Source organism: Macrotis lagotis, chromosome 4, assembly GCF_037893015.1.
Source record: "Macrotis lagotis isolate mMagLag1 chromosome 4, bilby.v1.9.chrom.fasta, whole genome shotgun sequence".
Taxonomy (NCBI): domain Eukaryota; kingdom Metazoa; phylum Chordata; class Mammalia; order Peramelemorphia; family Peramelidae; genus Macrotis; species Macrotis lagotis.
Window position 1 is genome coordinate 181,405,005 of NC_133661.1, and position 24,899 is coordinate 181,429,903.

At 48.8% G+C, this 24,899-nt stretch overlaps 1 protein-coding gene across 1 annotated transcript; it reads right to left on the reverse strand.

Moving 5' to 3' along the window:
- Position 1: 1 nt before the first annotated feature.
- Positions 2-24,396, reverse strand: CARMIL3 (capping protein regulator and myosin 1 linker 3). Its single transcript, XM_074236231.1, has 41 exons — positions 24,173-24,396; positions 23,863-24,071; positions 22,721-22,815; positions 22,214-22,264; positions 22,045-22,104; positions 21,371-21,486; positions 21,075-21,172; positions 17,921-17,991; positions 17,729-17,802; positions 17,403-17,478; positions 17,228-17,316; positions 16,475-16,569; positions 16,186-16,272; positions 15,761-15,870; positions 15,257-15,334; positions 14,339-14,415; positions 13,908-14,015; positions 13,728-13,797; positions 12,919-13,000; positions 12,697-12,793; positions 12,233-12,287; positions 11,947-12,119; positions 11,537-11,605; positions 11,164-11,257; positions 10,913-11,011; positions 10,414-10,542; positions 9,976-10,089; positions 8,854-9,029; positions 8,393-8,480; positions 7,971-8,114; positions 7,556-7,619; positions 7,148-7,356; positions 6,474-6,577; positions 4,955-5,276; positions 4,519-4,647; positions 4,345-4,423; positions 4,161-4,250; positions 952-1,067; positions 705-864; positions 301-426; positions 2-164 (listed from the first exon to the last, which is right to left on the reverse strand). The coding sequence occupies exons 1-41, from the start codon at positions 24,394-24,396 to the stop codon at positions 139-141; spliced, it is 4,533 nt and encodes a 1,510-aa protein (XP_074092332.1). The 3' UTR covers positions 2-138.
- Between the last annotated feature and the right edge of the window lie 503 nt (positions 24,397-24,899).

Sequence of the window (24,899 nt, forward strand, 5' to 3'; positions counted from 1 at the left end):
CCCTCCCCTCCCCTGCCCCCAAGGGGTCAGGCAAGAGGAGCCTAGGGATGCTTGGGGAAGGGGGCATCTGAGTCTCTGTTAGGCACATGGCTAGGGGGAGGGTATGGGGGCTGGGAAGAAGGTTCACTGAGGGTAGTATCAGTCTGTTCCAAGTTCACTGGTTCCTGCAGGAGACAAACCACAGGCAGGGTTATTTTCTGGGATGGAAGGGTAGGAAACAAGGGTGGTTGGCAGTATCAGATCAGAATAGAGGTCTAGGGACTTGTGGTCCTCTGATGTTATCCATTGGGTGCCACTCACCCTCTCCCCCTGAACCTGCAGGATCTGGGGGTCTGCTCCGATCAGGTTCCAGTTTGTCACAGGACTGTGCTCTCCGAGTCCGCTTGGGCTTCAGAGGAGCTGCTCTTCGCCCCACACTGGGGAGTCCTGAAATGAAAGTTCAAATTCCAGAGAGGTATTGGGTTTATTCCCTATGCTATTCAAGGCCAATTTGGTCTTTTTAGAACCCATCTTGCTTCAAAAGATGGAAATCTACAGCTCCCCTTCCTCCTCTTTTAGGTTTAGGGTACCTACAGCAGATAGGAAGGAACCTCTAGATCCCTCAAGCTGAAGTCAGTTCTCCAGTTTCTTAGATCCCCAGACCATTTTTTGGAAACTCTTCCCTCCTCCTCTCAATTGGTCCCATTTCCCAGGCTTATGTTTACCTTGGGCCTCAGGCTCCTCTTGGTCTCGATGAGAACCCAGCCTCTGCCTGGGTTTTGTGGCAGTTGGAGCCTCAGCTTCCTCTCTGCCCCCTGCCTCCAGTGGAGGCCTGCGGCCCCGGGGCACAGCTACTGGTTTGGGGGGCCGAGGAGCTACAAGATCCTGGAGAGGTGAGGGACACCAGATCATGTCAGCCCCATTCACCCCAGGTCCTTTTCTCCTTCCAGCCCTATCTCCCTCTGCTCTTACCTTGGTGGGTCGGGTTGGAATCTCCCTCTCTGAGAGCAGGACTCCCTCTTCTCCCTCCCCTTCAACAGGGGCAAGGCTAGGGCTCTGTCTGCTGTTGTTGGGGGCACTTTCCTCAGCTGGGGGGGGACAGGAAGCCAGTAGAATCTGTCAGTTCTCCCTCCTCCTTAAACATCCATTTGCTCCTGCTGCTTCCTCAAAGCCCACACTTGTTCCTTCCTATCAGACATCACTGCTCTACTTAGAGATGGTCTAAGGCATTTAGCTTGCCAACCCCCCAACCCCCAATTCCTTCTGTTTCCTCTTGGCATCATCCTGCTACTTGCCCTGCCTCTAAAGTCCTCCAATCCTGGGTCTCATCCTGCTCAAGGGCTGTGTAGAATATGCCAACTCTGGATACTGAAGGAAGCAAAGGGTTTGGCCACATGTTTAACTTTCTTCCTGAAACCAGACTCTGGAACCTACCAGAGCCCAGCCAGGAACCCCAGAACCTACAGGGCTCAGTCAAGAACCATAGATCCTAACAGAGCAGAGACAGAGACTCCTGGATCTATCAGGAAAGAGCCAGGGACCCTAGAAACAAACCCTCTCAAGACAGGAAGGGAAATAGCTCACATTAATTTCATGGACCACTCACCAGTGTGTTGGTTCTAGAACCATGTGTGCTAATCAGTTCAGTTCATTTCTCTTCTGCAGAATTTATAGCCTTTATGGGAAGTGTCTCTTTCTCCCCTTTCCTACCACCTCTCCCCAACCCCTACCAACTTCTCTCAGTGGTTTTATGGTCAATGGTACAAATGATTATAGTGAACAACTGTAACGGTGGTAGGAAAGAACAACATGAAGATAGACACTTTCCTTTCTTCAGGTTGGGATGGTGGGATTTTCCTAGAGGGTCCTGCCAGTTCTCTTCTGGGGGTGTCAACTTGCTAAGGGTACATTTAGTCGACTCCAGGTCCTAAGACAAGTGATGTGGGTCAGGGAAAGAAAACAGCCTGGGGGAGGGGGGGCTTTCAAGAAATATGTGCTAGAATTTATTCTAGATGCTTAACTGGAAATACTTGCAAATGATCTGAGTCCCAGGATGAAGATTATTACTCTAGGTGGAGGTCTAGGAATTTAACTCTACCACAGAAATAGTTTGGTCTGATCTAGGTCTATTGTGTTTGTGGGAGAAAAGGAAGAGTAGCTAATAATAGTAATAACAATGATGATGATGATGATAACTCACATTTTTATAGCTTCCAAAGCACTTTTCTTCTAACTACTATGTGTGGGTAGATAAGGCAAGGATTATCATCCCCATTCTACAGATGATGCAATCGAAGTTTAAAAAGATGAAATTACTTGTCCAGTTACAGAAATACAATATAAAACAAACCTCTATTCTATGTCCACTGAGGTAGTCTCTGGGGAACACAGTCAATTTAGATGTAAGAATATTTTTCACCTTCAAGGAATCTCTAGTCTAGCAGGAGAATTCATAATCTCTAAATATCAGAGCTAGGGCTTGAACTCAGGTCTTTTGGTTCAAAGTACAATGTCATTAGGTCTAGTCTAGATGCTTTCTTATTCCCAAATCTATTTATAAATCTATGATTCTCTGAGTTTCTAGGCTTTAACTTCTCTATGTACCATGATGGTGGTGGAGCACATGAGAGGCAGTAATGGGGATGGAATGGGAAACTCCAGAAGAGGGTTTGCAACAGATACAAATTAAACTTCTGGCAGTGGGTAATGGCTTGCCTCCACTGACCCTGCCTTCAGGAAACCTTCCCTGATCTCCTTGAGTTGTTTCTGACCTTTCCCCTTAAATGGTACATCACATTTAGCTTTGTCTCAAATTCCATTGTTCCTATTTTATATACTATTTTGTATTTATTTGGGCTGCATCTTATAACCTTATTAGATTGTAAGCTCTTTGAGGACAAGTACCATATCTTTTCCTAAGCTTTGCATCTCCCTTGCAAATAGAACAGTACTATATATATATATATATATATATATATATATATATATATATAGAGAGAGAGAGAGAGAGAGAGAGAGAGAGAGAATCAGAAACTTATCGACCTTTCTGACTTGCACAAAGTAGGCCCTTAAATGTTTGTTGGCCTGATCCCTCTTTTTACTCTGAATCTTTTTTAGCACATATACATGTAAATATATACATAAATACATGTAAACTCAATTTATACTATAGGGAAAAAAAGCTCACTTAAACCCCCTGGGACAGGAGCAGCATTTTCTTAGAGTAGAATTCTGTTAAAATTAACACATTGTTGGAATCATCTGCCCAAGCTCATGGGAGCTGAAGATAAAATATATTCAATAGTTAAATAGTTAAAGAGTAAAGAAGCACTTTGAACTTTATAGGGAAGGAGGAAGATATCACCCAATATTACCTTTTCTCTGACCTTTCTAACATCTAATGTCATACCTCTACTTTTCTTCTCTAAATAGTATAGAATCATGAAACTCTGGAACTGCAAAGCTCATGAGATGGCTTTTATCTCCGCAGATTTGAGAAACCTGAGGACCACAGAGGTGGTCAGTTGCCAAAGGTTACACTGTTAGTAGCAGAGTTGGGACTGGTACCAAACGTACACTCCTGGTCCAGACTTCTCTAAGGTATGCTGCCTCCCTTAGTGCACCAACTCTGGGATCTTGTGAGGGGTAAATTTTGTGGGGGGAGGTTTGGGGAAAATAGCTCTCATCAAATGTTTGAGGTGGGGAAACCTGAAGGGATCTCGATGGTGTGTGGGTGTTTCTTCAGGAAGACTAAAAGTTGGGTTCGGGTTCTCCTTTCACCAGCTACCACACAAAAAAAAAAAACCATCCAATCAAATGTTTTCTTCTTTGACTGCCTGGTGCATGGATAAGGATCAAAATCCCATATACTTGCTGTATGGGATTGTTTGTTGTATTGAATGCATTCTAATATAATTTCCAAAGCATTGTTAGTGTCCTAGAAAACAAAGCAATGACTTTGTTCTATAAGCTCCCCTTTGTAAAGAGATTTTTATGCTTTTCTGCATATGGTGTTTTGTAAATGACCTAGTCTTTTTAATATGATGCCTCATCCCTCCAGTTGGACAATAAACTCCTTAAAGACATGTCTTGTATTCCTTAGGTGTCTCTGTCCCTCTACCTATTCCCCAATGCAGCATCTGGCAACCCCAGCTTTTGCTGACTAAGGAAGCTGCCCATACCTATGTGCCATGTGGCTTCCGCTCGACGCATAGCGCTGAAGCTTGGTTTGGTGCTCTGGGCTGGTGGAGGGGGCTTCCAGGACCCAGGCCCTGCAGGGGAGAGGGGGAGGAGGCAGTAGAGTCAGAAGAGGCTGGGTAGAGTGGGAGAGGAGGAGAAAGGTGGTGGTGGCATCTCTTCTTTCACCTGCATCATCAGAAGCCCTCCGTCTCTGCCAAGGCTGGATGCTGTTTTCCAGGTCGGTATCTGTCCCCTGAAATGAGAGCTGGGAGATGGGGTAGTAACATGAAGTGGGAGAGTTTGAGGGGGGAAGGAGATGAATACCCCCCCCAACTCCTTATACCCCTCAGATGTTCTCACCTCTTGCTTCCCATCAAAGCTCCAGCCCTTGGCTCGACCCATCCCAGGGAGAGCAATTCCATGAACCCTTGTTGGCTGCATCATTCCAGATATTGGGACTGTCTCCCCTGGCTCTGCCCCTTCCATGCCCTGGAATAAGACCCCAGCTCCATTACATACAGTTCTGGAGGAGGAAGGAAGACCCTGCTGCCAACACTGGTTCTGCAGTAAACGACTCCAACTTTTCCTGGAAGAGCTGCCCACCAACACATTCTCTCTCCTCAATTGCCCTTTGCTCAGTCCTCCCTTTTAGACATTACTCCCAGCAGCTCCTTGGCTTTTGCCTTTAAAGGGAGTCATTCATTTCCCCTCCCTCACTTTTACCCCTGGAATTCTTCCATTATTAACTTCTCAAATGGGTGTATAGGGCAGGGACAAGCTGGACTTTCTATCTTACCTGCTTTCTTCGGAAGGAGGGTCCCCGGCTCCCCCCCAACCCTGGGAGGGGGCCGCTTTCCTCCTCGGGGCTCCAGCAGGGGGTGGAATTATCGCCAAGACTTGGGGGATCTGGGGTGGGAGGGCTCTCCTCAGTTGGGGGTGGGGGAGGAGGTGGGGGCAGGAGGAGCCCGGGAGTGGGGGATCCTGGTCCCCGCTCCCCCTTGAAGCTCCTGGGGCGACGGAAGTGAAACAGGCCTCGTCGTCTTTTCTTCTGGAGTGGGGGCAATGGGGTTTCAGCAGGACCTGGGCCTGGGCGAACTGTCCTCAAGGTTCGGGGATAGCTGGAGAAAGGGGAGGACTACATGTGGGTGAGGAGATTTAAGGACCAAACTTCTCACCAATGTTCACATGATAACAAATTTTTTTCTAAGTCTGTCCTTCTGTCTCCCTGAAAATCCTCATTGCTGGAATGTTCTTCCTTATATCTGACCTAAAGATCTCCTTAGGTATTTTAGACCTCTTGCTCTGGTCACTCAGTGGGAATGGTGCAATGAAACTTATCTGGGAGAATAACCTCTGGATGACCTTTTGGCTTCTTCAAGCTGCCTATTCTTCATAGATTTGATTTTTCTTCCTCTCTAAGACACTCCTCTCAGCCTTCTCCAAGTTTTTTAGACCTTGTCTTTGCTAGGGCTGAAGATAATGGTGGGGTGACAACTTCACTCCCTTACTCAAGTCCAGTGCCCTGAAAATCTTAAGTTTCACACAAATATGTGTTGTTAGCGCTGTTATTAGATGCCTATCTGTACATTCAACTGTCACATGTAACCTGTACTTAGGGTCTGACTTTCTTCTTTGCTCTACCTCTATCTGGCCAGACATTGTTTCTGGCATATGAGGATTGAGCCTCTTTTAAGGTTGAGTCTTCTAGGGAATAAGGATAGGACTCCAGAGAATAACTAATGAAAGTGGGGGGGGGGGAGGAGGAAAATGGGGTTGAAATATCCCAAAGATGTGGACTCTGAAAAGTATAATTTTGAAAGAATTGTCTGAAATGGGTCCCTTAAGAACCTAGGGAGACTTTGCTAGATTTAGTTCCACAGCATTTTTTTGAAGTCAAACCTCAGAATTTCTATTATTGAAGATCTTTTACTTCTTATAATCTATACATTTTTTAAAATGGCTTCACCCACCCTGATTCTTTCTCCCTCACATCTGTTTCCCTTCTTGTTCTTGGCCCCAGCCCCTGCCAATAAACTGCTGAGAGCATCTGTGTAGGAGCTGCGGAGAATCTGGATACTTCATTTTTGTCTCAGTTCTGCCTGAGATTATAATTTCTGGAATTCACAATCAGGTTTTAGAACTTTTTGGAGATCAATCCCAAACATCCTGGTTACACCTAGTATAATTTGGGTTGTGAAATGCCACTCTTGGGAGGACCCTTGAATAGAATGGGTGGAGGAACCTCTGAGGGTGGTGGCCAGGCTATCTATGGGTTTGAATTTGGCAGCTTAATCCTTTCCCCATTTGTGGCACACCTGGAACTTTCATCCATGACCCTTCGACTAAAGAAATCCTCCAGCCCCTCATCCAGTCGAGTGGCTGTCCCATTCTCTTGTCGGGTCCCAGGTCCTGGTACCTGCTGGAAAAGGGACCATCATCTTAGCTAGGACAGGAGTTCCTACCTTCCAGTCCTCACGGGCACTTCCTGATTAGACTCTTGCCTTGATACTTCTCCTTCTTTGGGCACCAAAGAAACCAGAAAACTTTGTCTATACCCCCCACCCCCACCCTGTTTATGGGATTAGGGACATCAACCTCTCAATTTTACCAGTGAGGAAATTATGACCCTGGAAGATGAAATGATACTCAAGATCACACAGGAGGAAGTCACTGAGTCAGATTTAACCCAGGTTATCTTCTGACTCTCAACCCATTGTTCTTTCTACTTTATTGGATTGCTTATTGCTTCAAGTGAGGGAAATTGCTTTTTTCCATTAATTTCTAGGCAATAGTTTTCCATCTTTGGATCTTTCTGTCACATACTCATCTCTGTTTGATAGAATCAGGTCTTTCTGCTCCAGATATTCCTGGGCCTCAGGGAGGCTGGGGGCTTTGGAATTTAGGGCCTTAAAACCCAGAACACTTAAGTCTGGAGTTACTAAGTTGCTAAAGACTATCATGTTCCCCTGAAAGGCCCCCAGGGACTCACGCTGGGCCTGCCAGGCCCTGGGGGGGTGGTCCTGGGGGGCCTGGGCCGTCCTTGTGTCTGATGCCTCAGTTTGTAGCCATGGGTGGGCAGCTCTGATAGGCCCTCCCAGGAGCCACTGGGGGCGGGTTGATTGCCCCCTAGGGCTGAGAACCAGCCTGGGGGTACCCCCAGCCCCCCCAGCTGGCCCTCCATGTCCTGCGGACTCCCACCTGTGGGAATAGCTGTGTTAGAAAGGCTAAAGGGGTTGGGAAATTGGGTTAGATGGTTAAGGAGAAAGGAAGAAACTGGGATCCAGTAGAAGATGGAGATGCAAAGAAAAGGGGGCAGGGAAATAGAGGATATTGAGAAAAAGGGACATAGGGGTGGTGGGAGTGGGAAGGGAAGGAGATTGGGGTGAGAGTGACTCACTGATGAAGGCAGATACAGGGCGGATCTTGCGGCATCGTTTCTGTTTTTTGATAGCCATGGTATCCTGAGGGGAAGGGTAGGGTTAGAACACTAGAGTCCTTCAGAATCCTTGTTCAGAGTGCTCCCCCCCTTCACAGAAACAAAAGTATAACCTCCTTACAGCTCTTCCCATTTCCCTACTCCCTACAGAATTGGGAAGTTGTTGGGGGCAGGACGATGGGGAAATCAGAGGGAGGTGAACTGAAGACTGGATAAGGCAGGGATAAGGTTAGAACTGGTGGGATGGGGTAGGGAGTAGGATCCAGAGAGGGAGGAGGAAGCTACTGAGATGGAATGAGGCAAAGCTGGTGGGACAGAAGAGGCAGGGATAGACAAGTCCACATCAGGGATACAAAGGGTTCTGTGGGAGCCTCACGATGTTGGTCCCGAGCTCATCATCGGTGGTCTCTTCATGGTCATGGCCCCGGCCCCGGCTCCGGGCCTGGGAGGTCAGTTCTTGCCCTGGGCCTCCTCCACTTGGTTGCTCTGAGAGGGTCCTCAACTGGGCTAGGTGACGGGCCTGAGAAGGATAAGGATGGAGGCAGAGGGCTGACCCTCTTGTAGAGGGGAAGCTCCTTAGGCCCTGGTCTTTTCTGAATGTCAATCTCAAGGAACCAGTCCACTACCCAAGATCCTTGGGGAGGAAATGTTGCCAGGCAGCAAAGTCTGGGGAGGGAAAGAGGGGGGTTGGTCAATGGGACATTGTAGGGCTAAGGATATGGCCAGGGCCAGGCTAGAAGGTAGGTTTTGGCCTAGGTTGGCAGGCCTAGGTATCCCCCCCAGGGCATAGATTCTCACCAGACTCTTATGGGAATGGTACAGCTCCTGCAGGATCTCATCCACAATAGAGTTGGTCAAGTAGGTGACGACTGAGAGCTTCACCTCACTGTGGACATACTTGGGGGATCAGCATAGCCACCCACTGTGCTCTTACTTTGACATCTTTGGGGTCTTACTAACCCCCAAATCCCATACAGAGATAAAGATAAATACCAAGATAGAAACAGACCCCTGGCTCTAAAAACCCAACACTCAAATTTCTAGGCCTGTTTTATTAAAATTTGTGTCCAGCCCTAGGTGGGAACATGAAAATCAGTTAAGGATTTATTGTTTTTAATGGAGATTTTACTCACTCATTATTCACTGTTGAGAGAAATTCAGGGCCCCCTCCCCCTAAAGTAATCTGATTTGATTATTTAATCTGTCCATGCTTGTCTCCCTTTCCCAGCCCCAAGTCCCCCAGCTTCAAAGGAGCTTACTCCAATTTATTCTGAATATCCTGCCCTGCCTGCTCTAGCAGAGCCCCACGGATGAAGTTCCTGGGCACAGTGACCCGCTCAGCCACGCTGCTGAGCATCTTGTTGTGGCCTTCAGCTACTCGCATTGCTACTGGGCACAGCTCCTGGGTCAGACTGACCATTGACTCCAAGATCACCTGGGGTGGGGAAACAGAAGGACCAGAATCCACAGAGGGAATACTGGGGCTCAGATAAGTTGCAACTTGCCCATGGTTATACCTCTAATATAGCCAGCAGAGGGAGATGGTCCTTAATCTTACGTGTGTGTGTGTGTGTGTGTGTGTGTGTGTGTGTGTGTGTGTGTGTGTGTGTGCGCATATGCTGAAGAAAAGGGAGAAGAGGAGAGAGGGAAGGGAAGACAGAAAAACAGATGAATTGAGGGTCACAGAAGGAATCAGAGACAGAGAAGCAAAGGGGTAGAGAGAGAAAAGGAGGGAGGAGAAAGATAGACAGAGAGAGACAGATGGAGAAGGGGAGAGGAGAGGGAGGAAGGAGCAAGGAAGAGGGAGGGGAAGGAAGGGAGAGCAATGGAGACAGAGACAGAGACAGGGAGATGGAGAGGAGGGAGAAACCCTGCAGAATACACTGGAAAAATACATTTGGAATCAGAGGATCTAGATTCAAATCTTGGATTTATTATTTATTACCCAGAGACCATGGGCGTATCACTCAACCTCTGTGGGTCTCAGCAACTTCTCCTATAAGCTGGGGGTTGGGGTGGGTAGGTAAGAGACTTCTAAGGTCCCTTCCAGCTTTAAATCTATGACTTTATTTTTTATGCTCTGCTTTTTGCCTCCCTTTCAACCACAGCAGAGTTCAGAAGGGTCTGTGAAATCCCCATATGGAGGATGTAGAGCTTGAGGCCCCCAGCAAAGGTCTCAGATACAGTTTGGTGCTGGGTCTTCCATCTACTATTTTGTTGTTCTTGGCCTTGGGACCATAAGGTTCAATGGTGGGGTCCCCCGGGGGTTCCCTATCCTCTGGACGAGCATGACAGGTCTGCTTTACCCTCAGGACTGGTTTACCAGATTCAGGACTGGGTTTTTGTTCCATATAAAATCGATTTTGTCCCTCAGGACTTACCTGCAGCTCCTTGTCCACAGCCTTGGACACCTCACTGGCCACTGACTCCAATCTCTGTCGGACGGGCCCATCACTGGCTAGGACATGACCCAGCTCGTAAAGGCTTGGGAATAGCTGGGGGGGAGGAGAATGTGGTTCAGAGGCCAAAAACTGGCTCTCTTTCTGTTAGCAGATCTTGGGGCTTGGAGGAGAACAGAGTGAAGGGAGCAACACTGGAAGTATTGTTGGGGTAGAGGGAAGGTCTTAGATCTGGTTCCAGATGTTTCCCTGGGGTTTGTCCATCTCTGGTAATTTGGTGGGGGAAGAAAGGAGCTGTTGGGTTGTGGAAGAGGCTGGGGTTGGGGGTCTAGGCTGTGAGGAAAGGGTAGGTGGTATTGTCTGGGGCTTGGCGCTAGTTGGCAAAGGACCAGGTATGGAGTGCAGTGTAGGGTTGCTCACCGCCCGGGAGTTCTTGGCATCTTTGATGAGGTCTCTGGCGTAGAGCAGCTCATCTTGTACTGGCTCCAGGGGGCATAACCGCAGTGCCCGGACCTCCTCCTGAACTCGCCCGCATAGCCGCTGTAGCATCTGGGCCAGGGACCAGTGGGGGAGTGTTAGGGAGGCAAAGAATGGGAAGGGAGGAGTGACTAAGTCAAGGAGAACCCTCCCCCCCAAATCCACAGGGACCAGGAGTCCTCTGCCCTCCCTTTGGGGTCCATGACTCATGAGGCTGGGAAGCTTCCTGTTGTCCTTTCCACTCAATGATATAACATGGTGGTGGTGGTGGGTAGGTTGTTGTCTATTTGTCTCACTACTCCCTGAAGCTCAGGTGAATGGGAACCTGAAGGTCTCTGTGTATCTTAACGGGAGGTCTCCCATTTCCCCCTCTGTCACCTCCCAGGGGTTCCCCTCGTACTCTGGTCCCCGGTCCTATTTAGGGTACCAGGGGAGCATTTACTTGTTCAGCACTGCTGGTGACAAGGCCCTGTTGCAGTCTGAAGGCCTGTTCCTGTGGACAGGTCTGTGAGTGGTTATTCCGAACAAGGCACCATTGGATCTAGAGACACCAGCGATGGGAGGAAGGCCAGAGGGTCAGGGCCAGGAGGCTGACTAAGTTGGTGGGCTTCTCCCCCTTTGCTCCAGCCACACTCTCCTTGACCCTGCCCTGCCTTCTCTCTGGCCCTGGATGTCCCCTTCTAGTGCCCCCACCTTCTGCCAGACATCTTCAGTGCGCTCTGGAGCATTGCGGTAGGCCTGGGAGATGTCACTCACAGGGAAGGACATGAAGCGAAGTGTGTGGTTACTGTGGAAAGAGCCAGGAGGGGAACACTGTGGAAGATCTAAAGGGGAGGGTAGTTCATGCCCCAGAACCCCAGGCCCTACCTCCCCCTCTCAGTCCGGCTCTGAGCTTTTCACTCTTGTCCTTTTTCTATCTGCTTATCTGGGTGGAAGACCTTTCCTTTTCCCATCTAATGACCCATCCCTAAACCCCCAAGGAGTGTGGCAGCATAGTGGTAGGTGAAGGATGACTATGACTCGGGCATGGTGAAGGTCTGGCCATCTGGGATCAGGACAAGCTTACCTCTCCAGGGCTCTTGCAATGTCCAGAAAGCCCAGGGCTGAAGTATTGTTCCGATCCCACAAGATAGTTCTGGGGTAGGGGACGGGGGAAGAGGAGGTAGGGAACCACATTTGTCATTCTTGTTTCTGGGGACCTGGTTTTGGTGACACCCTGCTTCTGGGGGTGGTGATGAGAGATGAGATATAGATATTGGAGACAGACTATAACCCACCTGGGAGCCCATCATTCCTGACTAATAGGTTCTCTAAAGGTTGGGAAAGAAAAGGTTCTGTCAGCTGCCACAGGGGTGAGGTTTCTTAGAATTTGGAGTCTTTGGGGAATAGGTTTATGTGCAGACAGAGCCTTGAAAAAGCAGGGCAATGAAGGCATAAGGATCAGGGTTTGAGGGAGGAGGAAATCTGAGCCTTCACCGGAGGGAAGAGTTGATCTGCAGGGCCTTGGACAGCATCTTGGCCCCGATGTCTTCCATGCCATTGCCGCTCAGATCCACCTTGGCCAGGCAGGTGTTGCTGCCCAGGGCATTGATGAGAATGCTGGTTCGAAGCTTCAGCCTTGAGTCGGCCACTGACAGTGACTGCAGGGACTGGGTTTTTGGGGAGATTTGGTATCAGATCCATCCCTCTCTCCCATTTCATTTCACTTTAGTTCCCCCCCCCCAATATCCCTGTACCAACAGCTAGGGCCCCCGTCACTCACACAATCCTCTTCCTGAATCAGCTGCACCAGTTTGTGAAGGATTTCCTCCAGGGTCCTGGGGAGCAATGAGGCTCAAACGGTAAGAGGTGGAGGGAGAAAATGTAGAGGGTCAGAGAAGGGAGGTGTCATGTCCTTTGGGATGGGGTAGGAAGGTGGCAAATCCATATAAATGGTAACACTACCTCCCCTATTCATGTCACAAGGTTATTGAGAGGAATAAATGGGATGTGTGTGGGGACTATGTGAGCACTTTGCAAACTAAAAAACACTATATAAATATATGGCATTATGTTGGGAGACTAGAGGGGAGAAAAAGATGAGAAAGCAAAAAGAAACTGGAGTCTAGATAAAATGGGGTGAGCCTAACAGAAATGGAGTAGATATTTGGGGGGGTATCTGGGCCCCAAGCTGGAAGTGGGGGCACATACAGGCTGTTGGAGAGGGGATGGGGAGGAGTTACTCACTTGGCCTTGACGTTGAAATTCTTGCCTAAGAACAAGTGCTTAAGGGACTTGTTCTTGCCAAGTGCGGGCACTAATGTCAGAAGATCAGAGTCAAACCCTAGGCCAGAATCACAAGGAGATGATGGGGTCTGCAGCTCATCAGTCCTCCCCCTTTCAGATTTCTCTGCTTGGATTATACCCCTGCCTGCTGGCCCACCCCTCCCTTGGCCTGCCCTTTCTCACCATTGTCTGACAAGTCCAAACTCCCCACAGCGCTGACTCCCCCTAGTTGCTCCTGGAGGACTTGGGCTCCTGCTGATCGAAGCTGTAGAGAAACAAGCTTGGGGTTGAAGAGGGAACTGCAAACTATGTGTTCTGGGGCCTTTGACTCACCAGAGGAGGGTCACACGTATAGAATCAAGGTCCCTCTACCCAGTTCAGTCCTTGCCAACCCTGGACAATGAAAAATACCCACCTCATCTAATACAATATTTAAGACTGCCTGTTAATTTAAGTTTAAGGACTCATACCCAACCCTGCCCATTCCCCAAGCCTTCTTCCTTCCCCAGATAATGAGATCTAAGACCAGGGTCACACTTGTCTTAGTTCTTATAGCTGAGCAACCCAAACCATGGTCACTTCTGCCCCCTGGTGGAAAACCCTAATATTTTCAGACCTTCAACTTGAAAAGAGAAAGTGAATGGTGTAGGTAGGAGAAATAGACCAACAGGTAAAGGTATGAGCACATGGAAGACAGCTGGTGGAGACAGTGATAGACAGATGGCTCTTGAGAGAGTCTACAGGACATTGGAAAAAATGGAGCTGACTACGATGTCCATCTCATTGTTTGCTGATTGACTAATGTAAAAGAAGGGGAGTGGAAGTTTCTGGGATCAGATATTTTAGAGATGAAAGGGACCTTAAAACTCGAGTCCAACCTTTTTTTTTAAATAGAAGAGGGAACTGAGGCACAGAGAGGTCTGGATTTAAATCTTGTTATCTATTCTACTACATCATTGAGACAGGTCAGAGGGGGCATTCTGGTCTCTCACCTCACAGCTGCTCAGGTCAAGATGAAGATCACTGAGGTGGCTGTTGAGGGAGAGGCCCTGGAGGAGCGCCCTGTGATCAAGGGAATGACTGTCAGGGAGGGGGGCTTCCAGTGTCCAGCTTCCAGCCACCCTATCTTTCTTGGCTCAAATTCCCAGCTCCCCGTGCCAATGACCCCCAACCTGAGGGCCTCCAGGGGCAGACGTGTAGCTGACAGGTTGACGTGGCTCAGGGTATAAGCACTGCTGAAAAACTGTTTGAAGGCTGGTGGAACCTCTCGGCCCTTCCTGCTGAGGAAAGGAAGGGAAAAGAAGGGGAAGGAGAGGGAACAAGATTTATTAAGCACCTAAGGTAAGCCAAACTCTTTATGAATGTTATCTTGTTTGATCATCACAATCACTATGAATGAGTGCTATTCTTATCCTCATTAGTAGCAGGGGAACTGAGGCAGGCAGAGGAGATGGCCAAGAAGACAGACAGGAGTAAAGAGGCAGGGACAGCTTGGGGCATTTCCCCCTCCCCCTTCTCGACATTCTTACTAGTTTACTCCCCAAAGAGCCATTTCCCTCTATTAGGCCCTCACAACTTCACCCTGCCTTGTTCCCTCGGACACCTGTGGGAGCAGCTATTCCGAGCCAGGTTGAGGTAGGTTAAGTGAGAGCAGCAGCCATGAAGAAGGGCACCCAGAAGCTAGGAGGGAGAGAAAAAGCCAGGAGAGGGGAACAGTTCAGAATGGTCCCTGGTTTTGCTTTTAATTTCCCCAACACACCCTCACCTCTTGTCCCTCAAATGACCTTGCTCCTCTGTTCACTATCCTTTGACAGATATGGGAGGGCTTGGATCCACTGAAATGAACTGAGTTTTAAATCATTCATTTCGCTCTGCCCCCAAACCCCACTGAATTTCCTGGCCCACATGATGCAGGTCCCATCTCAAACATAAGGTGATAAAGTTAAAAAAGACATATCTTTTTTTGGGGGGAGGAGGTTTTTTGGCAAAGCAATGGGATTAAGTCACTTGCCCAAGGTCAGCTAAGCAATTTTTAAGTATCTGAGGTTGGATTTGAACTCAGGTCCTCCTGATTCCAAGGCCAGTGTACTACCCACTGTGCCACCTAGCTGCCTCCTACAGTGATAGATTTAGACTTGGAAGGGATCTTCAAGGTCATCTAGTCTCGATTCCTCATTTTACAGATAAGGAGACTGAGGGCTAGCGAGGTTAAGATGACTTGCCTAAAGTTACGTGGGTAGCAGGGAGCAGAGCTGGGATCGGACCATCTCTATAATATTGTCCACTGTGCTTTTTTACCTCTGCCTCATCCCTCCAGCCTTCCCCCATAATTCATTATAGCTTGTCTCCGTTTCCCCCCCCCCACCCCAGACCCCTCATTCCAGAGGTGGGAAGCCTGAGGGTAACATGTCCTGATCCTGTCCCCTCATCTGCCCTTCCCCAACTATGTCCCCTTCTCTGATCCCATCTTTAGTCTTGGCTCCCCCTCTTTCCTCATCCCTTCTTGGGTTGTCCTTCTCACCATGTCAATGGCACAGTCAGTCCCAGACAGATCCACATGGACCAAAGCATTAGGTTGAGCCAGGAAATTGTACAGGACCTGGGGCAAGAGCAAAGGAGGAAAGGTGGTAGGAAGGGGTGCTGGAGTGGGGAATACAGGGTTCCCTTTTCCCAGGGATACCAGTACAGAGGAGATTCAGTCTTTGCAATCTGACCAGACTCTAGGTGGGCAGGGAAGACACTTTAAGCTCTTCCCAGAGGGGGTCTGGGTATAGTAGAAAGAGTGGTAGTCTTGGGGTCAGAAGACTTGGGTTCAAATATGAACTCTGAGACTTTCTTTGAGCAAGTCAATTAACCTTGCTGGACCTCAGTGTCCTCATATGTAAAATGGGAATAATAACTTCTATACTACTCACCTGACAGGACTCTTGTAAAGAAGGAACTTTTGTAAACCTAAAGTACTATGTCAGTGTGAGTAATTATTATTAAAATGGGGAAGGATTTGGGGAGTGTGGCCTTAACTTACATTGGCTTCATCAGTAGCGAGCAGCCCTGGGTTCTTGCTCAGGTCCAGGTGGCGAAGGGAACTGGCGAAGGCTGGGTTGGCACCAAAGGTCTGGCCCAGCGCTAGGAGTCCTAGGCACATTGGACAGTAGGCAGGATTACCACCCACAATAGGCACAGTTGTCCTCCTTCTCTATCCCTCCCCGTTCCCCTTCCTCTCTATCCTCTCTCAAGTCCTTTTTGTATTCATGCCATCTTTGTGGCCCTGGCATGGCAATGTGGCTGTGTTTTCTTAACCTGTTAGGAGGGGTCAGGAATTTACTTCTCTGAGAAGCAGGGTTATGGGGGGTGAGTTAAGTCTCATGAAAATCTTGGGGTACTGGGGGCTCAATACCATGAGGACCACCCCTCCCCATTAGCCCTGTATAATTCTAAGAGAGTCAGTACCTCGAGGGGAGATGGCAGTCTTAGACAGGCACAATTTGGTGAGGCCTGTGGGGAAGCAGAGGAGCTGCTGGCTTAGACTGAGAAGACCTATGAGAGGAGACAAAGGACTCGTCTGAGTAACGGATATATAAAACAGGGTGTGGGGTGGAGCTGGGCTTGGATTTAGGGTTGGCAAGGATGTGGTTGTTGGCAATGGGATCGGACTCAAGTGGAGTCAGAATTGGGATCTGGGCCAGGACTGGGGTCTGACTGGGTGATCTGAAGGGGGATCTGGCTTGTAAACTCTTACCTTTGTCCTCGATGGGGTTGTGGGATAGAGTCAGAGCATGTAGAACACAGCTTCCATTCTCCCCGAACACCCCAGCCAATTTTTGGGCAAAGTCCCTGAAGGAAAAAAAGAGGAAAGGTTTTGGCTCTTGCTGGGACTGCTGTGGCCCTCCTGGACCCCTCCTCTACCGCGCCCCCACCCCTGTGATCTCCCTAGTCCCAGCTCCTAACATTCCTGGGGACCTTGCTCCCTCTGGGTACAGGTTCAGTTTTCAGGGATCCCTAGGAGGGACCTGTCTTAGAGAATTTGGGTATCTGGGAAAGAGCGGGGGAGCCCAGCCTGGGGAGAATACCCCTGTAGGGCTGTAGTTCAAACCTCACATATTGATGTAAAACCCAACCAGGAATTTTTAAGGCTGAGATAGAGCCATCAGGCACAATAAAAATTGGGCATAAAGGAACTATGCCAGCCACTCAATGTGGCATTAATTACATGCAAATCATATGCAAGTGAGCAGCCTGCTGCCAAAATGTAGGAGGAATAGCAATGGACTAGGAATCAGAAGATCTGAGTTCCCCTGGCTAGCTGTGTGACCTCAGGTAAGTCATTTCACCTCCTTGGAGCATAGTTTTCTCATCTGTAAATAGGTGTGGGGTGCTGCACCAGATGGACTCTAAGGTCCCCTTCCAGCTTTAGAGTCCTGGGAGCATTCCGACTTGAAAAGTCTGTCCCCTTCCCCCCCACCTCTGCCCCTCCCAGCCTCCAGAGACTCACGTCTTGAGGCCAGCATTGTCCAGCACCAATTCTTCTAGACTCCCCGACTTGCTCAGGGTGTGTAGCACCTGTTCCAGAACCTCTGAGCCCTGAAAGAAGGGGCACCAAAGTAAGGACCTGGGAGCGATACTGTTTCCCCCTTCCCGTCTACATGCCAGCCCATCTTGGTGCCTACCAGGCGTAGATCCTTGCAGTGGAGTTTGGTAAACCACTGGTTGTAAGCTAAGGCTGCCACCATCAATGCCAGGTCCCTAGAGGGTAGATGGATAGACAGGCTGGGGAAGGTGGCAAGGGAAGGTGGCTGGGGAATGCAGGAATGCAGGAAGCCTGGATGGGATGGCAGGCAGTAGGTGGAAATGTTGGGGTCAAGGTGGAATCAGGTTTTGAGTTTCTAGGAAGGGAACACAATGGGAGAAGTAGCAAAGCTCAAGGAGTTAAGTGAGTGGTGGATGTAGAGATGGGGGCTGGCTATTCTCGCCCCCTGCTGCCCCACCTGCTTACCGGCTCTCCAAGTGGCTGAAGTCCAAAAGATTGAACTCACGGTTGTCCTCTGCATGGTAGATTGTGTCCACATCCTAAAAGAGATGAACCCTGACTCTCTCTTGACCCTATCCCAGTCTCCCTGGGTTCCTTCCTATTCCCTCCTTCTCCACCAACCCTCCTTACATTGGAAACCAGTGCACCCCAGCTTACCCATTGCACCTCCTCCCGGCAGTGCAGTCCATTGTAGTCACACAAAGCAGCATAGGTCTCAGAGAAGCCACCTTCATGGGGTGGGAAGATTTGTTGGTTCCAGGGGAAAAGTGGGTGCAAGGGGTCAGGGTGGAAGATGGAAGTAGAGTGATGTAGTGGAGTGATGAATTTGAAATACCCGGGTTTGAAAAGAGATAACTGGTCTCAAAGCTAGAAAGGTCCAGGGCCCAGTCCTGCCTCTGATACATAGTGCTGTGTGAGCTTTAGACTATAAATTCTAGGAGAAATGTAGACCTAGGCAGAGTGAGGAAGTTCCTCAGTTGGAGCTCTCCTCTGAAATGACCATCACCCTGTTGGGGGGAGGGTGAGTTCTTATCTTATGCCTACTATCTAGGCAGGAAACTGAATAATTTAGTCTACATTTCTAAAATGAGATGGTTGGAGTAGATAACTTCTAAGGTCCCTTTCAGCTCTAAAATCTTATGAAAGGTCAGGACTTTTGTGTCTTCGCCTCATATCTCCAACTAGTGATCTGGGACAACTTACCTAGTCTTGATAGACTCAGTTTGTCATTAATACCATATTTACACTATATTAAATATCATCATTAAATATTAAAATGTATGCTACCTGCATACCTCACAGGATTTTTGATGATAACAGTTGATATAATGGCTTGTCAAGCACATATTATATTACGCTGTCCTCATGGCAACTAGTTTGCTTTAGTATAAGTCTATGGTTTCATTGGTGAAGTCTTAGTAGTGGTAATTATTCTTCAATGTCTTGGGAAGGTCATTGACAATAGATGCCTCCACTTCCTTTCCTCTCACTCTATTTTTAATTTCCTGGTGTCTGGCTTCTGACCTCATCATTCAACCAAAATAGCTCTCTCCAAAGTTACCAGTGATCTCCTAATTGTCTTGACTTTATGTCTTGTCACTGGACTCCCATTGACTCTAGAGGAGAGAGTGAGGCTGGTGACTTGCATGGTTCTACCTCATTTAAATACAATTCATTCTCAAGTCAAGACATGACCCTCATGATGCTATTGGTCCTCTTTGATGAACCATAACAATTGCCAAAACAACGGTCTTTTCTGAATCTGCAATTCTTGACCTTTCTGTAACCTTTGACACTAGTGACCAACCTCTTCTCCTTAATACTCTTCTCCCTAGGTTTTTGGGACACTACTCTCTCCTGGTTCTCCTGATACCTTCTGCCCACTCCTCAGTTTCCTTTGCTAGATCCTCATCCAAGTCATGTCTACTAAATGTAGGTGTCCCACAGAGCCTTGTACTGATCTTCTCTTCTTCCTCTATACTATTTCACTTGGTGGTCTCATTAAGCTCCCATGGATTTATTATCATTTCTATGCTGATGATTCTCAAATCTACCCATCTAGGCCTAACCTCTCTGCTGACATATGCAGACATCTTAAATTCAATATATCCAAAGCTGAACTAAATGTCCTTTTCCTTAAGCCCTTCCCTTTCCCAAACTTCCCTTGTTACTATTGAAGACACCACCATCCTCTCAGTCCCCCACACCTTACTATCTCTCACTCCACTCTATCTCTTGCCCTGTCCATAATTCAGTCTTTTGTCAAAACCTGCCAATTTCACTTTGTAATATCTCTCAAATATTCTTTTTCTGATCTTGTTGCCACCCTGGTACAGGTCCTTATCACATCACACCTGGAATATTGCAGTAGACTGTTGGTTAGTCTACCTGCCATCAGTCTCTCCCCTCTTCAGTCTATCCCCCATTCATTGTGATTTTCCTAAAAAGCAGGTCTGTACCTCACACAAAATTTCTCCCACATCAACTCAATAAACTTCAATGGCTTATCACTTCTAGGATCAAATAAAAAATACTGTTTGTCATTCATACCCTGCCATCCCATTCCAGTTTTCTTAAACCCTATACCCCACCATGTACTCTTCAATCCAATGACAATGGTTTCCTTGACATTCATCAAGAAAGAAAGTCTATCTTCTTATTCTAGGCATTTTCACCAACTGAAACCCATGCCTGGAACTCTCTTCTGTCTCATCTCCAACTCCTGGCTCTCTATAAAAAGCCTTTCCAGATCTTTATTAATTCTGGTGCCTTCCATATATATATTATATATGTATATGTATATATGTACATACGTACACATATATAAAATAAATGTTATTTAACTTAAGTTAAATAAATATAACTTTTTAATATGTATTTGTTGTCTCCCCTATCAGACTTTAAGTTCTTTTGCCATTTTTTTGTATTACCATTACTTATTTTTTTTCAAGGCAAATGGGGTTAAGTGGCTTGCCCAAGGCCACACAGCTAGGTAATTATTAAGTGTCTGAAGCCAGATTTGAACTCAGATACTCCTAATTCCAGGGCTGGTGTTCTATCCACTGTGCCACCTAGCCGCCGCAGCCACCTAGCCACCCCACCATTACTTATTAACTGAATGACATATAGTTTTAGAATCATCTGGGAAACTTAGAAACCAAGTGACTTATCCATGATCCTATATATCCAGAAAGCAAAGTTTAAAATCAGGTCTTCTTGAAACTAAAGATGACTCTATGTACTTTGACACAATGCCTTTCATGAAGTTGGCACTACAATGATTCTAATGTTTTCTAATATTTTAGATGAAGAAATCCAAGATTTTATAGGATAGGTGATTTACCTAGCATCTCACAGCCAATACATGTCAGAGTCAGGAATCTAACCCAATTCTATTCTCACCCTAAATTCAACACTCTTTTCCATTACATCAATAGAATGTAAGCTCCTTGAAGGCAGGCACTATTTGTTTTGTTTTGTTTTTCTTTTTATCTGCAGAATATGGCACAGTTTAGGTACTAAACAAATACTTGTTAATTTAATGAGTTCTATAACAAGCTGCTTGTTGCAAGAAAATTATTTTGTAAGAGTCCATAATAACAAGCAATAATTATAAATTTTCAGTGCCTTAAGGGTAATGCTCAGGTCTCTTCCTTTCTGTGTTTCTGCACATGGCAGACTGCAACCATTATGTCATAGCTACTGCCAGAGTAGGGTTGGAATGGGCCAGATCACGGACAAATCTGGGTTTAGGGTCAGTATCTCCTTGGATGCAGGTGGGATGGAAGGGGAAAGTGTGTCTCATTCTCACCACAAACACTGTGGGTGGTGGACGTGGAAGTCTCAGAGTTGGGGGATGTGTCCCGGGGCCCCTCAGGGGTCTCAGGGTTTCCACGCCGAATCATACACCTAAGAGAGATAATGTGCCCAACCCAGGATGGAGTCAAGTGAGGTTTTTTTAGTTCCTTCCAAACCCCAGCTCCAGAATCCCTACTAGACAACAGGTAGATGCAATACACCCTAAGAAATAAGTCTCCCATGTCCCCTGCACCCTGTGATCCAAATCCCTCGACTTTGTCCTGAGAACTTCTGGAAGCTGTGACTTACCCAGGGCCTGGGCAGACCTTGGCAAGTGCTGTGCTCACATGTCTGGTCACCTGTTCCACACTTTCTGCTGATGGTAATCTCATGCTCACTGTGCCACGCTCTGTCTCCACTAGAATCTGGGGAGAGAGGCATGGTGGCAGCCCTCAAATATCACTCCAATCACTCTACTTTTCACCTCATTACCTCCTAGATCACACAAAACTCCACAGTTTGGATTTTAAAGCCCTTCACAAGCTGGTCAATACCTGGCCAGCCATTTTATACCTTAATCCCCTCTATATACACATATGAACCCAACATTCTATCTCCTGATTCCTTTTCACTTGGCTGTCTCCAACATATGTAATGCTCCCCCTTCTTCCCTGGGTTCCTTCAAGGCTCAGGTCATATTCCACTTTCTGTAAGATGACTCTCCCAGTCTCTCCCACTGACAGTGTTTTCCCTTTGAGATTACAAAAATTTTGTATGCATATGGTGGTTTGAGTTGTCTCCTACTCCCCCCCCCCCACATAAGATTGTGGATGGGAAGCAAGTTTTTGCCTTTCTTTGTATTTCCATGCTTAGCACAGTGCCTTGAACATAGCAATAAGCACTTATTTGGCATTCCCGAATACTGAGGGTAACCAGTAAGTTTTCTACTTTCAGACCCAGGGAGCTTAGTTCTCTGCTCTTACCTGGTTCTGGTTGAGAGTGCTGAAAGTTCGGATCTCTAGGACATTGAAAGAGCTCTCCACCTGGGGCAAGGGGGAAGGATGGATGAAGCTCAGTTAAGGCAAAAGAGGATGAGCTGGTCTAGGAGAGCTTCGGGTTTTGATCCTAATCTCTCCAGCTCTTCAAACTCACCTTAGCTGGGACTTTTAGAGGGAAAAGATGGAGTCTCCAGGCAGTTAGAGCCTAGAGTGAAGGGAAGAGAGAGTTAGCTTGTTGAAGAAAGCCATCTTTATAGTCCTCCCTGAGTTGGTTTCCCTCATTCCCCATTAGCTCCCCTCATTTCCATCATTATTATTATTATTATTATTATTATTAATAACTTTTAAAATCTTTGCCCATGGAGTTCAGATTAAAAAAACTGGGCAAGTTGATATCATGTTGCTTTTATTCCATATTTAATGTTCTGTGAAATACTGTACAAATGGATAAATAACTGCTTTTTGTTACTAAATAAAAATATTGGGGTATAGGTTAATCTTCTGTAGGCTTACAGAAAGCATTCTTAGGACAACTCCAGTAGCAGAGAGGTTGATGGAGATTCTTATCATTAAATGCAAGTTTATTCTTTCTGCTCTTAGTCCTGTCCCTGTTTCTTTCTCATCCATCCTGATCCCTCTCCTGCCAGTGTCATCCCCTTACCAACACTCGGTCTTCATACTTCTTGGGCTTGGTCTCCAGTTTTACCCGATGCTGTTGGTGTACAGCCCCTCGGCTCAGGCACCTCCGGATGCTTTCTGTGGTGATGGTGGTGGGAGAGGGAAGAGATAGGTTATGAGAGCTGCTTGGAGTAGCAATACCCCTTACCCTTATTGAAGCTTCCCTCCCTTGGGCTCTTGGATGAGAGGAAACAGAGACAAAGGTAAGAGTAGGTAAGATATCAAGAGGGAATAAGACAGGAAACCCAAGAGACAGGGGGCAAAGACACCAGTCCTTTCCTATGATAATTTGGTATCATCAGGATGGGTCTAAACTTCATAGCAAACTTGAGTATCTGGATGTTCCACAGAAGAGTGAGTGAGAGTCTCTCTGTGTGTGTGTGTGAAAGAGAGAGGAGAATTGTGAGACTATATCACTGTGTGTGGGTGTGTGTGTGTCTGTGCACTTCTGAGAGTGTGAAGCTTTTCCCAACCTGTGTTAAATAGTATTCTTTGCATACAACAATGAGTCAATGTTACTCTGTGTCTATGAGGGCGTATTGTGTCCCTAGGACTGGCTTGGTATGAGGATGTAGCCATAGCTTCACATTTGTGTTAACACCAGTGCATGTTAGCCGAAGGTGTCAGTGTGACTACTTGACAGTGGGTGGTGGGTAGGAATATGTGCTAAGGAAATATTATGGAGAGATAAAAAGCAGGAAATCAGTTTGAGTTATTCCATTCAGGAAGACACGGAGTAAGGTAGTGCCCATGGGAGTGTGCATTCAATTCCGAAGCCTTTCCGTTCTCAAAAAGATAGACATGCGTGTGTGCGTGCGTGTGTGTGCGTGGAGTGTGTACATGCCTCCCTGTTTCAGTTAACCTTCAGTGTTTCGCGATGGTGATATGTGACCCTGGCTGGATCCCGAGCCCGGTCCTCTCCCTGGGCCGTGATCCGAGGACCCAGGGACGGGGCTGGGGATCACTCTCACTTTGGGCGCGATCTAGGAACGCATCTAACCAGGAAAGGGCTTCGGGTTGGGGGAAGGGCAGGGGAACAGGAAATGGGTGGTGGGCACCGTGGGCGCTGAGGAAGTAGAATTTCACTCCAGAACCTCGCCTCGTCTCTGCCTTCCCCTCCACGACCCACTCCCCCCGGCATCGCGCCGTCCGCGGGTCCCAGGGGCTCCCCCGGAGGCCGGGGCGGGGCGGGGGGAAAGGATGGAGAAGCAGACGCAGCCTTCAGGACCAGGGGCAGCTCCCTCCGTCCGCCTGGGCGGACCAGGCCCGGGCCGGCTGGGGAGGGGCCATCCTGCAACCCTCGGGGATGGCCCGAGGGGCCGGTGGGCACCTGGCTGGGCCCGGCAGGGGGACGCAAGGAGCAGCACCTGCCCGGAGGGGCGGGGCGGGGCGGCCCGGGTGAGGGGTGGAGGGAAGGGGGGGGGCTAGGCTGCACCGGGGACGGCGCCGGGGCTGCACGGCACGGAGGAGCGCGGCGCCGGGGCAGCGGGCTGCAGCGGAGCCGGGATGCGGGCGGGAGGAGGATGCGCCCGGGGCTGGGATGCGCTGGGACAGAGCCGCCCGGGCCCGGGGTGCTCCAGGACCGGCTCCTCCCGAGCCCGCGGCGCCCGCCCTCGTACCTTGCAGCTCGCGGGTGAGCTCCGCGCTGGGCTTGGCCATGGCGGCCGCTGCTGCTGCAGGGGAGCCGCCGCCTCGCCGCCGCCGCCGCCGCCGCCGCCGCCGCCGCCCGGGAGCCTGGGCACATGCTAGACTCGGCTCCGGCAGGGCCCGGCAGCCAGCGCCGCAGCGGCAGCTGAGCTCGCTCCCGGGCAGGGGCGGCTGCGCGAGCAGGATCCTCCCCGCCCCTCCCCGCCCCGGTGCCGGGGCTCCCTCCCAGCCCCACGAGGAGCGGGTGGAGCATGCGCACGGGCTGCGCGTCCCGGCGCGTGCCGCCCTTCGGGGGGCTCCCAACACAATGGCCGGAGCGCGCGGGGCGGGGGGCCGGACCCCTGACCTCGCACCGCCTCCCGGCGGCCGCGGGCCTCCGCCCCCACCCCCCGGGCTGCAAGCTCAACCCTCTCTTTTGTTCTCGGGGCCTGGACTGTCTCCGTTCTCCTTCCCGTGCCCCTCCCCCAGGCTGACGCCCCGGGTGGGCCTCCCCGCCACCTGCCCCACAGAGACCC

What these genes read in the sequence shown, in the direction of transcription:
- CARMIL3 (XM_074236231.1), bottom strand. Translation starts at nt 24,396, where the DNA reads ATGGCCAAGCCCAGCGCGGAGCTCACCCGCGAGCTGCAAGGTACGAGG. An exon ending in GCACTCTCAACCAGAACCAG is followed by an intron (nt 21,487 to 22,044) that starts GTAAGAGCAGAG and finishes CTCTCTCCCCAG; the next exon opens with ATTCTAGTGGAGACAGAGCG. An exon ending in GAGGGCTTCTGATGATGCAG is followed by an intron (nt 4,251 to 4,344) that starts GTGAAAGAAGAG and finishes TCTCCCCTGCAG; the next exon opens with GGCCTGGGTCCTGGAAGCCC.